Source organism: Cygnus olor, chromosome 19 (genome assembly GCF_009769625.2).
Source record: "Cygnus olor isolate bCygOlo1 chromosome 19, bCygOlo1.pri.v2, whole genome shotgun sequence".
In the NCBI taxonomy this organism is placed as follows: domain Eukaryota; kingdom Metazoa; phylum Chordata; class Aves; order Anseriformes; family Anatidae; genus Cygnus; species Cygnus olor.
In genome coordinates this window covers 5417776-5429850 of record NC_049187.1, presented here as the reverse complement: position 1 = coordinate 5429850, position 12075 = coordinate 5417776, and the positions used below count along the sequence as shown (strand labels likewise).

Below are 12075 nucleotides of genomic sequence, written 5' to 3'. Positions count from 1 at the left end.
GGGCAAATTCAGCGTGGAAAGCCCAGGAACTCCAGACGAGACAGGGAGGAGAGGCTCAGCACGCACACAGCCGAGCAGAGGAACAGCTCTCGCTCCAGGAGCGTACGCGGGGAGTAAATTCCAGTTCAGTTACAACGACGGCCCGGCTTCAAACGCGCAATCCTCTTCTCTTTGGTGGTCGGATCGGGCTGCTGGATCATCGCCACGGCAGGCTTCAGGTGAGGAGGGGGAGGTCAGGTTAAACCTCTGCAACATCTCCGAGGGAAAAGGAAGGGAGAGAAGCAAGTCTCAGCTCCAGACCAGCAGGAGCTGTCCCCGTTGGAGGCTGCTGCGCTCCGTCTTCAGCAGAACCCCTCCAGAAAGCATCTCTCGTGGGAAGTCATCCTGAGTCTCTGAAGAAGCCTTAGGTCTGCGTGCAGCACATGCAGAGAGCTTCCAGTTTCTCTCTCCTCTTCCTGCACAGCTCCTTGATGCAGGTCTTCAGGTCAGCCTTTGGGAGGGAAATGAGGAAATTAGTCCCAGGCAGTCTCGGGCTCCTCCCCCTCCTCTAAAACCTGTTTGGATGGGTAATATTCAGCCCAGACTCATACCAATCTTAAGAGGTATGGCCCCAATTAGCCCGCTCCCCATATCCTCTGTCCCCTTTTTGCCTAGGGCAAGCTTCGCCGCTGTCATCATCCCCCTCGTAATTTCTGTTTGCAAAGCAGCTAATAAAAATCTGCTCCATTTTCACCCGTCGTCTCCAGGAGCACTTTGCAGAGCAGACCAGCGTAACACGTAGCCTGGCGAGAACACACAAAAACATCTCGAGAAATGCAAAATCTGTTTCTTTTCCCTTTTTCCGACCAGCCCTAAGCGTCAGCACCTGCATCTTATAAACGCAGCACCCGACGCAGAGGGGAAAAAGGACCAAAAGAAGGCAGCCTGCTCCGGATTGCACAGCACCACCGAACCAGGTCACCGCCTGCCTGCCCACCGGCTCACGCCGCCTTCCCCCAGCACCAGCTCAGCCCCACACGGGTGGGTTTGGGGGCCGGAGGCGCTCGTTGCGCTGCGGATTTCAGCAGCGCCTTGGCTGCGAGGCCGAGGGGCCGTGCAGCAGAGAAGGGCCGAGGCTGTAACCACGGAGCAGCCCCCAAGGGATGCTCAGGATGAAATGCCAGCTAGAGGGGAGAGCAGGGCTCCTGCGGTCACAGCCCTGCCCAAACAGCTGGGGGGCTCGGGGGGGCTCCAGGAGGGACCCCGGGGGCTCCGGGGGGGCTCCAGGAGGGACCCGAGGGTCCCCAAAAGGATCCCGGGGGGCTGCAAGAGGGACCCCGGGGGTCCCCAAGAGACACTCGGGGAGCTCCCAGAGGGACCCGGGGGTCCCTAAGAGGATCCCGGGGAGCTCCAAGAGGGACCCGGGGGTCCCCAAAAGGCATCCGGGGGGCTCCAAGAGGGACCCGGGGGATCCCCAAGCGGCTCCCGGGGGTCCCCCCTCCGCTGCCCCGCACCACCGGGAGCCTCCGGGCCCCCCCCGTTGCCCCCGTACCGAGCCCCGAGCTGCAGCCCCGGCAGCCCTCCTCCCGCCGCCCCCGGCCCCGCACCGACCTGGGCCCGGCCCCCGCCCGCAGCTCCTGCCCGCTCCGCTCCGCGCCCCGCCGCCGCCGCCGCCGCTCCGAGCGCTACGCCAATTGCGGCCGCTACGCCAACGCTTCAAGGGGCCGCAAGGCAGAGCCAAGGTACGGCGCCGCTTCGTGAATAGCAGCACTACGCTGGGTAGCGCGCCCCCTCCCCTCCGCCGCCTTCCTCCCCCGGGGCCGCGGGGAGGGAAGGGCGAGAGCGGCGCGGCCCCATTGGGTAAGAGCGAAGAGGCGGGGAGGGTAGAAAAGGGCGGTGATTGGTTGTTTTGGGAGAGGGGCGGGGAAAGGCGTGCGGGGATTGGAGGAGGGGGCTATCTGTTTGGGGAAGTCCCGCCCCTCCTGGCTGAGGGGGTGGGAGGGAAGCGGGGGGCTCTGTGGCGGCCCCGGGGGTCGCCGCGGTGGGAGGGGGTTCTGTGTGCGGCCGAGGCGTCATGGGGCCTTCCTGCCCCACAGGGGGGTGCTGACAGCTCTTCCTAGGGCTGAACAGCCCCGAGGAGGCTTTTAAAATAATTGTTTAATCATAGAATGACCTGGGTTGGAAGGGACCTCAAAGATTATCTCGTTCCAACCCCCCTGCCATGGCAGGGATGCCACCCACCACACCAGGCTGCCCAGGGCCTCATCCAACCTGGTCCTGAGCACCTTCAGGGATGGGGCACCCACAGCCTCTATGAGCAGCCTGTACCAGTGCCTCGCCACCCTCTGAGTGAAGGATTTCCTCCTGATCTCTAATCGAAATCCCCCCTCCTTTAGTTTAAAACCATTCCCCTCATCCCGTCATTATCAGATCGAGCAAGGAGTTGCTCCCCATCTTTTTTACAAGCCCCCTTCAAGTCCTGAAAGGTTGCAATGAGGTCCCCCCCCGTAGGCTCTGGGGTGTGCAGGGCTCGCTGAGAGGATGGCAGGGCTCACTGAGGCACACCTTAGCCCCCAGGGCCCGCAGCACGATGCTGGGGGCAAGCTGAGGTGTCTGTGCCTCCCTGCAGGCCGGGCTGAGGCGATGGGGGAGGCAGCAATGATGGCCTTGGGATGTGTGCCCATCCCGTCCTCAGCCCTCAGCAGCCTCCAGGTGCCGAGGAGCGGGCCGTGGGTCAGGCTGACCAGCCTGGGATGGCTGGAGCAGGAGGGAAGCCCACAACCGGGGCCTGGCCCTCCGTGTGTGAGATGTGGCAACCAGGTCAATGAATCTCCTCGCCAAAATGGCTCCCTCCTGGTGCTAGGCGTTGCTGCCCTGTCCCGGGCTTGCGGCTGGGATCCCTGGTTAGGCAGGATTCCATTGTTTAAGGGCAAGCAGAACAAAATGTCTCTCCTTGTCCCGGAGGAGTCTGCGATCATCAACATGATTTGCCTATTTTTTAAGGTTAGGGATGTGCCGAAGAAGCTGTGTTGCAGAGAAGTTGAGGCTCGTGTGGGAGGGACTTTTCCCAAGGCTGATTTGCATGTCTGGCAAAGCGTGGATGAAAGGCTGGGAGTCCTCGCTCTTTTTGCCAAGCTTTGATGCCCAGACTCCTTGCCTTTAATCTTTGCCATCTATGCAGACAATATCAGAGCTATCAAATAATTTTACCACAGAATAAGTCTTTTAAAAGTAAATGTGCTAGGAAAAGTGCACAGCAACATACTTGGACAGCACTGGATTAGACCAAATGCTTTGTTCCGATTCTTGTTTACCAGGTTAAACAGATACACAAACCTAGGACTGGGAAAACATTTATTGTGTTGGTGCAGTGAAACCATCGCAGGAGATGTCAGCCTTCCCACATAGCAGGGTTTGTGGAGGCTGCTTTAAAGGTAGGGATTGAATCCATCCCATCAGTTGATATTCAGCGCTTTCAGTGCTTTAAGACATTGGTAGAAATGGGCTGGTTTTTTCACTTTGTTTGTTAATTTACTGGGAAGGAGCTCAGCCTGCTAAATATTTAATATTTGTAAGCTGGGATGCTTGAATGCGGGAAGCATCTGAGGAATCCAGCCCAGTCCCTCACACTTCTCATTCCCCGAGCATACCACCGACAGACGTGTCAATCTTTCACTTCCATCGCTACGTAAAGGCCAAATGATCTTTCTGTTTGCAGTGTGGGAGGAGGCCTTGTGTTATCTGCTGTGATTCACTCTGATAAATAACCTCCTTGGAGGACTTCTCTTGTTTGTAGCAACAGCCTCGCATGGTAAAGTTTGCAGAGCTTTTAATCCTCGCTGTTCTCACGCATATTTACTCTGCAGTTTTAGCAGAAATTTCTCTTGAAAACCTCAGTGTTTTTTATAATTAATGGTATAATGTGACTGATGTTAAAAATAAACTGATTTGGAAAAGTGCCCAGAGAGCTGCTGAGCAGTGTGTAATATAGCAACCATAGCCGATTCTCAGGGGTATGTATATTTTCCTAACAAAGGCAGCCTCATGACTTTGAGATTACATCTCTATTAGTTTGAAATTCACCCTGATGATTTTTCTGTGTTTATGCTGCATAATTATTTCTGGACAAAGCCACATTTTTTAAAGGGGCAGTACTTCTCTGAAGGTCTCTGGTGAGCCCTGCTGGGAGGGATGTCGGAGCCCATCGGTCAGTCTGGGCCCAGTGCAGGTAGCAGAGGGAATATGGGGATCAGCGTGTCTCTGCCCATCCGCCATCCCACTGGCTTTGTGTTTTTTTCCGATCCTGGTCCAAACACTTGTTAAGGGGTCATATACGTGATCAGGGTGCTCTGACGTACGTTAATTCTGCTCAGCCCAGACTCCAGCGCTCAGCTCTTTATGCTGGTGGTTTCTCTTCCCCGACCCCGGCCCCGCTGTGCCCATTTCACCTCTGCTCCAGGAACCTCAGCCACGTTCTTACCCCGTGCTCTCCCTGCCCCGAGCCTTTCCTGATGACTCTCCCCAGTGCTGCCACCACTTCCTCAACTTTTGCTGGTTCAGGGCATTATTGTATCAGCCAGAGATAATTTATCGGTTTGGGTTCTCCTTAATGCTGGGCCTCACCTCTGCTGTCACTGGAGAGGTGCCAGCCAGGGGCTGGGATCTGTGGGCTCTGCTTGTCTTGGGACCAAGGAGCAAGCAGGAACAGAGATGGCTTTTCTTGCCTCCTCCCTCCCAACTTAGAGTACCAGGATGAAGAAGCAGGGAAGAAACGAGGCAAGATAAATTCAGAAGGGATAAAACTCAGAGAGGTGAAGTGAGATAATGCATTTGGTGAGCCATCAGATCCTGTCTCTTATCCCAGAGGAATCCCAGATACACGAGCAAATCAAGCCCTGTAATCTACATCATCAGCGTCTTCCTCTGGAAAACATCATCAGACTAATCCATTTGTCCTAGCAGCCAAATGATTAAAGTTTGAAAACTAAATTATACACGGTTGCTGCAACAGCGTAAACACATAATGGCTCTCCTCTATTACATCTGTAACCTCGGTTGTAATAGCCGTAATGGGCTTCCAGTCCTGTCATCCGCCCCCCAACCAAACAAACAACAGAAAAGACACCACACAATGCTCTCTGCTATAAATATTCTTCGCGCTGCCAGTGGCCAAGCACCTGCAAAGGCACCTGCTGCCCGGAGCTGTGCTGGGAGCCGCCTTCCCCAGAGCTTGGGGAGCCCCCAAAGCAGGGCAGGGGCTGCAGGACCCACGGCAGCGGTGTCGGCCCTGCCTGCAGCGTGCTGAAACCCACCCTCTCCCCAGTTCTCTAAGGGTTTCCTGGGGTACGGTTGTTCTAAGCTTGGATCTTCTCTGCTTAATTTAATAGCAGGCTGCGAGCTCGACTTTGATCTGCTTGTGTTTTTCACTAGTTCCATATTTAACTGAGCTTATCACCATAAAAGCCAGGAACTGTTTCACTTTCTGCACCAGGCTGGGTTTCCTGTTGGCCATGCAAAGGACACACCTGCCTGGGGGGGTTGTGACCCGCGGGGTCTGGGGATCCTGTTATCTACAGAGACAAAGGGAGCACAGGAATCTGGAGCCGGTGGATTCCTTTCCCCAAGCACGTGGCCAGACCTGAAAACCCAGCTGCCTGGCTTTTGTGTGTTTGCTGGTTCCCATATCTGTTCCTGGGAATGTGCGGCAGGGCTCTCCGCTTCTTGCTGGGAGGCCTGCCGGTAGAACGGGGCTGCTTTGCCACTTCTAAAACCTTCACAGTGGAACCTGCTTTGCCTCGGGGCGTGCTGCATTTATGAAGCCTTCCCCTGCGCTGGCATCCCCGGTGTCACCCTCGGCACCGCCAGAACAGATCTGCTGATCCAGGCTTCTGCCTGCAGCCCCGGCAAGTGCTGCTCTTACCCCACACACAGCAGGAACAACCGGGTGCCTGCGCTTCCCCCCTGCCACGGCAGCTTTTCGTATGGGATCCCAGCTAGCGGCAACTCGCCCCGCTGGGGCTGGGCTTCTGCCCCGTGCAGGACTGGCACCAGGGGCTCGTCAACCCGGTTTGCAGGCGGTGGGGGCTTTGGTCTGACTCGCCCGGAAGCTGTGCTGGTCGTATGTGTGAGCTTCTCGTCAGATGCTTTCAAGAACACTAAGAATCTTAAATGCCTCGATTTTCATACTCCAGCTAAGCACGCCACGCTTCTGTTGACAATATCTGCTGGCAATAACTTCTCAGATGTCAACAGAAAAAAAACAAACCAACAAACCAACAACCCAGCTGAAGAGCGCCTTGCCGAAACAGCCTCAACAGACTAAAAACATGTCGGAGGAGGCAAGGCAATTTAGGTGAATATGCGGATGATATCATTCTGTCTCTGCAGGACCAGCTCCCAGAGCTGGGATGGAGCTATTTCAGTGCTCTGCACTCGTGGGATGCTGACACATTCGTGTGTGGCCTCGGAAAAAAAAAAAAAAAAAAAACAACCTTAAAACCGGTTCCTTTGGTTGTAATGAAGGAATTAATGCATTTTTTACCATGTGCCTGCCCACTCGGTTCTGCTGCAGCGAACTCTTCGCCATGAGCTGCGAGCCCCAGCGTCACAGCCCGTGTCCACGTCCCCAGGCAGCCCGAATTTGCCTGGGCTGGCGGCGTTCCTCCTCCCTGAGCTCTGCCCGCTGAATTTCTGCCCCTGTGGGCTCTCAGACCCGAGCAGACCCGGCAATAAGAGGAGCAGGCAGGACCACCGGAGGGCTGGAGGACTCGGGTGGTTCCTGGGACCGTCCCTGCGGGGCCCAGAAGCCCGCCGCGGGCGGCACCGCCGCGCCTTGCCCCGTTGCGCAGCGCCCTCTCCTGGAAGGCCGTGCCTGAGCTGCACAGGCCGCTCGCAGGCCGGGCCTCACGACCAGATTCTCGCTCCCGAAGCAGGCAGCGGTGCCGCGAGCAGCTCGGCCACCGCCTGGGCTTGCTGCTCAGCGTATCTCCTGCCCCGCCGCAAGCGTTTCTTCCTCCGGAGGCGAGAGGTCCAAAGGGTGCTCGCCGCCTCGTCCTCCCCTCCGAGGCAGCCCACGGCAGGACGTCACAGCCCTGCGCGGCTCTTTGCTGCTCCCGGTGCTGGACACAGGTCTCTCGGTGCAAAAAGATCAGCAAAGGAGCGCAAACGGACGTCTGTGAGGTGCCGTCCCTTAGCTTTCGTTCTGCTTCGGGCACAAGGTCCCCGTTCAGTGCAATGCCCTGCGTGTGTTTGCCCTGTAAGCGCCCCGTGTGCCCGACCCTCCTGGTTTCGGCTTTAAGGGACACATTTTCTCGTCCTCCCCAAGTCCGGTGACCTTGACGTGAGCAACAGCCAAGCCCCTAATCACGGTGCTCACCCTGTACTTAAAATGTTGCTACATCTTTTTAACGAGACAAAAATGTGCATGCGGAACTCGCTCCCGAATGCTGGCGGCCTGACTAAGCCCCGTATTTATCCCGAAAACACAAGAAAAATGGGTGGTTCTGAGGGCAGCGCCTTTACTCCTGTGAAACAGTAACACAGCTTCAGCACTTAGTCACTGCCAGGACCAGCGCTGCAATTTCAGGCGGAAGGCCGGCACCTCATCCCTCATCTTGGGCCGTTGTACCATGTTCGGAGCAGCTGGGAGATCGGTATCCTTTGGGAATCTGGCACACGCGGTGAAGTAACCAGCGCTGCGAGGTAAGGCTGTAAAAGCTACTGTTTGGATACAAAAAAAAAAGGCCACAATTATGCAAATACAAGGCCACAAAGTTCATAAACGAGGAAAAAACCTACCGTGACACGTGGCTGTTTACAGCTTTGGCTGTTTCTCACTGAGCCCGCTGTGCTGCTAACGTGGTTGCAAGGACTCGCCTTTCCCCGCAGCATGCCGACGGACCGAAACAGCCTCTTTACCAAAAACCGTATTTTTTTTATTAAAATTTATATTTGCGAAGGGGAGATCATTACACAAATGAGGTAAAACAACACGCACGGCAGAGCTTTTCGCTTTAAAAATAGCTTTCAGTTGAGCAATTGATTTGACTCCACCAAGTCTGAGAGGAGTCAGGCGAGCGTTACTCACGCGGCCGGGTGCCCGACAAGGTGGGAAGGCGCCGCTGATGCCGCCCTGACTCAGCGCAGAGCTGTCGGTGTCAGAGGGTCAGGAGTCCTCCCAGGGCCAAAGCCTTGGGACTGCGTTGTTCTTTTCTCCGCCATCGGACTTGCAGATGAGAGGAGATCACTGAAGGCCAGGGGCAGGCAGCAGGAGCCTGTTCGCCTCCTCCTCCAACCGGGGGACCCCATCGGCATCCCACCATAAAACACGTAGAGGTTTCGTTTGATTGTGCAAATTCACTCCCTCGTCAGTCTTTGTTCACCACTTCTCAGCCCCGAAGGAGAAGTAACAGCAAGCAAATACCAGCTCTGAAAAGGTTCAGTTTCAAAAGTAGCATCGGGCAAGCACCAAGCCTATTAAACGTGAAACGCTCTGCAAGGTATGGGGAAGAGTTCTGCTTCCTTCTTTTTATTTTTGGAGTTTGCTTCCATGCACGTACACGTGGAGCTTTCTGTCTAAAAGGTCATGAAGCTACTCCGAGTCTGTACAAACCTCATTTACCGCCCTGTGAACCGAGCTTGCTCAGTGAGGACTGAGCCCAGCAGCCTGAACTGAGAGAGCAGCGGCTGCGAACGCTGTGTAACCCCGTGTAACTGTAGGAGAATGGGTGAGGTGAGCCTCACGCCCGTCTCTCAAACCACCGGTCAAAGCCAGGAAACTAACCTGGCTAACTAACCTGTTAGCAGACTAACGAGGAGCTGCTGCACCTGCCTCCAGCTCTGAAAAGCACGGAACAAATACCACCACCAGACCCAATTAACGCTCCAAACCTCACTAAATGAGTGGCTGACAGACTCCTCAGGGCTGGGAATTACGGCGTGGCTGCAGCTCTCTAGTCCAGGCCCACTTTGATGGATGAACCTATCAGGGAGGTGACAGACCCTGTGTGGCGAGACAGAGATGGAGCTTCGCCTGCAAGCCCACCTGAGTGAAACCTGTGTGCGCCCGTGTGTATTAACCACGTGTGACAGGCAACTGCCTCCGATACGCACCCCAGGACAGCGTCTGGTAACCAAGGCATGGCATTGTCATCTCTACTAAGTTTAAAGTGAAATCTCATGGCCACACACAGACAACGCGAGGTGAATGCACTCCTTTAACCCCCATTTATATCCTAAGGGGACGTGGGTGGGATTTAAACTGCATGTAGGCTTGATGCTAGTCTGCGTGGGCTGAATTTCGTGCTCCGAGAGCAGCATCCACCAGTTCTCAGTGCGGAGAGAAGGCTGAACCGCCGCTGGTACCACGTTTCCAGTAAATGCTTTCAGCAAGAGACAGAAACGCACCCCCCTCCACGCACCACAGTTTACAATAACTGTACCTTGGCAGTTTCAGCACTGCGATATAACAAGGCTCTCCATGTTACACGCCAGCTAAAGGCAAGAGAGAGAAAGGGAGGGGGGGGAGGAAGAGAGGTATCATACCTAGGAGAGTTTTTCAAACAAATAAAAAAATAATTATCGTCTTTTCTATTTGTTTTTTAAACAAATCTATTGTTCTGGGGAACTAAAGCAACCAATGTTACATTCCTGCTTTATTACACATCCGGCTACCCCTCCGCACGATGAGTCTGAAAAGGCAGCTTAGCATAAGATTAGCGGAGAAGAAAGAAAGCTGTCTGGGCTCGGCCAGCCTCCGAGGCGAGCCGTTTCACATTGACAAGAGCTGGCACCCCCTCGCTCCGGGCCCAGTGGCAGCAGAGGCAGTTTTGTTTTTTTTTTTTTTCCAAGAAAGGAGTCCCATCACTGTTTCTTTCACTGGATAATGCCATCTTGCTGCCCAGGCTGGCTGGGGTCAGCGGTCACCGAAGGGCTGGGCGTATTGCTCTGCAAAAATCGACGGAAGTCCTTAATCATGGGGCGGAGGACCTGGATGAGGGCGCTGAGCGCGGCCTGCGTTCCTTCCATGGCTTGCGCCTGTCGCTCCTGCGCGCACGCCTGCACCTCCTGGGAGCGACGGATCATCTGCAGCAAGTCATTCTGCTGCTCCAGGTGCTGGGCAATCTCCTTCACGTGTAAGTTGGTCACTCGCTGCTCCTGCAGGAGCTTGGCTGAGTTCAGAGCGATTCGGCTTTTCAGCTCCTGGGGTTTCGCGGATACTTCGTGCTGATGCGCCATCATCTCCAAGGGCGCCTCCGCCGTAACCGTCGTGGGGGCTTCTGTCGTGCAGTACTCCACGACCCCATCCTCCAGGCTGTGGTAGGTCGTCTCTGCAGGAACTGAGAACAAAGGACAGAAAGGGGTGAGGAGTAGCGGCAAAAGGAGCGGTTTTATCTACAGGACTATTCAATGAACGTAACTGAAATACTGCCTGTTCGGCGAGATAACGCACAATAAACAGTGAATGCACAAAATGACCTATTTAAGTCTACTCCACCCTCATCTAAGCTTCCTTGTCGGGCGTACATGCTGAAGTCCAAAGGAATAGGGCACGCCATGTCTGTCTAGACAAAATCCTTCTTCAACCTCCAGTTCTGCAGGCTCTTTCCAAGCACCACTCACCAACTGACAGAAGGGCGAAGAAAAGGCCCAGAACGGCACTTAGGCACTTATCAGCCAGACAGCTCCTCTTTGGGGCTGACCAGGGAATCGGCCTTGGAGATCTCTCTCCCTTTGCTTTTGTTCTGAGAGAAGGGGACCACACAATTCCTGGTCTTGAGGCCGACCCCAGCTGTCGAGGCTGACTTTCAGTACACGAGTATCTTGGAGCCGCTCTCCGACAGCACAAGGACACGTTGGGAACGGTCGTTTTGTTACAGAGGCTCCTTTTGGCCGGGGGGCTCCCCACACAGGGCTCCCCACGAGACCTCCAACCGCACCTCTGGCGGGCTCGGCACTCACTCTGCGTCAGCGTGACGGTGGCGGCCGCGGCGGTGATGGGGATCTCGCTCCCGTCACCCGCGCCGCACTCCCCGCCGGGCAGGCTGATGATGGTGGCCTCTCCCAGCAGGTTGCAGATGCGCTGCTGCATGGGCGTGAGGATGACGGGCGCGGCCGCCGCTCCCGCCGCGTCCTCGCCCTCCGTGCCGCCGCCGCCGCCGTTGCCCTGGCTCTCGCCTCCGCCCTCCATGGCGGCCCGCACCTGGGCCACCTTGCGGCGCACCTCGGTCTTGAGGTCCGACCACTTCTTCTTGACCTCGGGCAGCTCGCGGCGGCAGGTGGCCACGGCGTTGACGCGGCGCAGGATGTCGTGCCAGGCGGCGGCCTTGGCGGCCAGCGGCACGCCGGCGTTGAAGTGGTTCACCAGCAGGTGCTTGCCGCGCTCCAGCTCCTCCACGATGATCTCCACCTCGCGCTCCGAGAAGTTCATCTTGCGCTTCTTGGCCGGGGGGGCCGGCGGCGACGCCATGGCCCTCGGGGGAGCTCCGGGGGGGGGCGCCTCAGGGGGTCCCCGAGGGGTTGGGGCCCCCCCGGCCCGCCGGGCCCCGCGGCGGGGAGGACGGGGGGGGCCCGGGGCCCCTCAGGGCCCGGTGGCGGCCGCGTGCCCCCCTCCCCCCCCCTCCCCCAACCCCGGCCCTTAGCAACCGCCAACGGTACGCAATTTGCGTACCGCGAGCACCCGGCGGGCCCCGCTCAACGGCCTCCGCCCTGCGACGCTGGCGTAATGGCTTCCAGAATCAGCCCCCCCGTCCCGCCTCGCGTGGTTGGGCCGCGCGGCTGCTCGTCACCGGGAGGGTCCGGCCCCCCCCGCGGGTAGAGGCGGCTGCTATTGGCCGCCGAGGCTGTCCATCGAGGGGAGGTGAGGGGAGGCCCCGCCCCGCCGCTTGCCTCACTCCACTGGGCCTGCGCGAGGCCGGTGAGGGGCTGGGCCCGCCCCTAAATTTCCCCGCTCTAATCCCATTGGTTCCTCCCCTGCCCATCAACGCAGAGCGCCCGCCCCCCTCTGGAAGCTGCTGGGTGCGCGCCACGTCCGTCAAGATCAAACGGAGGCCTGGCTCGCGACCTGATTGGAGCAACTGCGGCTTTTCCCCGCCTCCC

The 12075-nt window shown here is 57.1% G+C and overlaps 1 protein-coding gene across 2 annotated transcripts; it reads right to left on the bottom strand.

Annotated features, from left to right (window-relative positions):
- Window positions 1–9570: 9570 nt before the first annotated feature.
- NAIF1 (nuclear apoptosis inducing factor 1) lies at window positions 9571–11734 on the bottom strand. Of its 2 annotated transcripts, none has more exons than XM_040531650.1 (2): window positions 10600–11734; window positions 9571–10316 (listed from the first exon to the last, which is right to left on the bottom strand). In XM_040531650.1, the coding sequence occupies exons 1-2, from the start codon at window positions 11444–11446 to the stop codon at window positions 9853–9855; spliced, it is 1311 nt and encodes a 436-aa protein (XP_040387584.1). In that variant the 5' UTR covers window positions 11447–11734; the 3' UTR covers window positions 9571–9852. The 2 variants fall into 2 exon arrangements, with proteins under 2 accessions (XP_040387584.1, XP_040387585.1); XM_040531651.1 differs by having other exon boundaries at window positions 10939–11717.
- Between the last annotated feature and the right edge of the window lie 341 nt (window positions 11735–12075).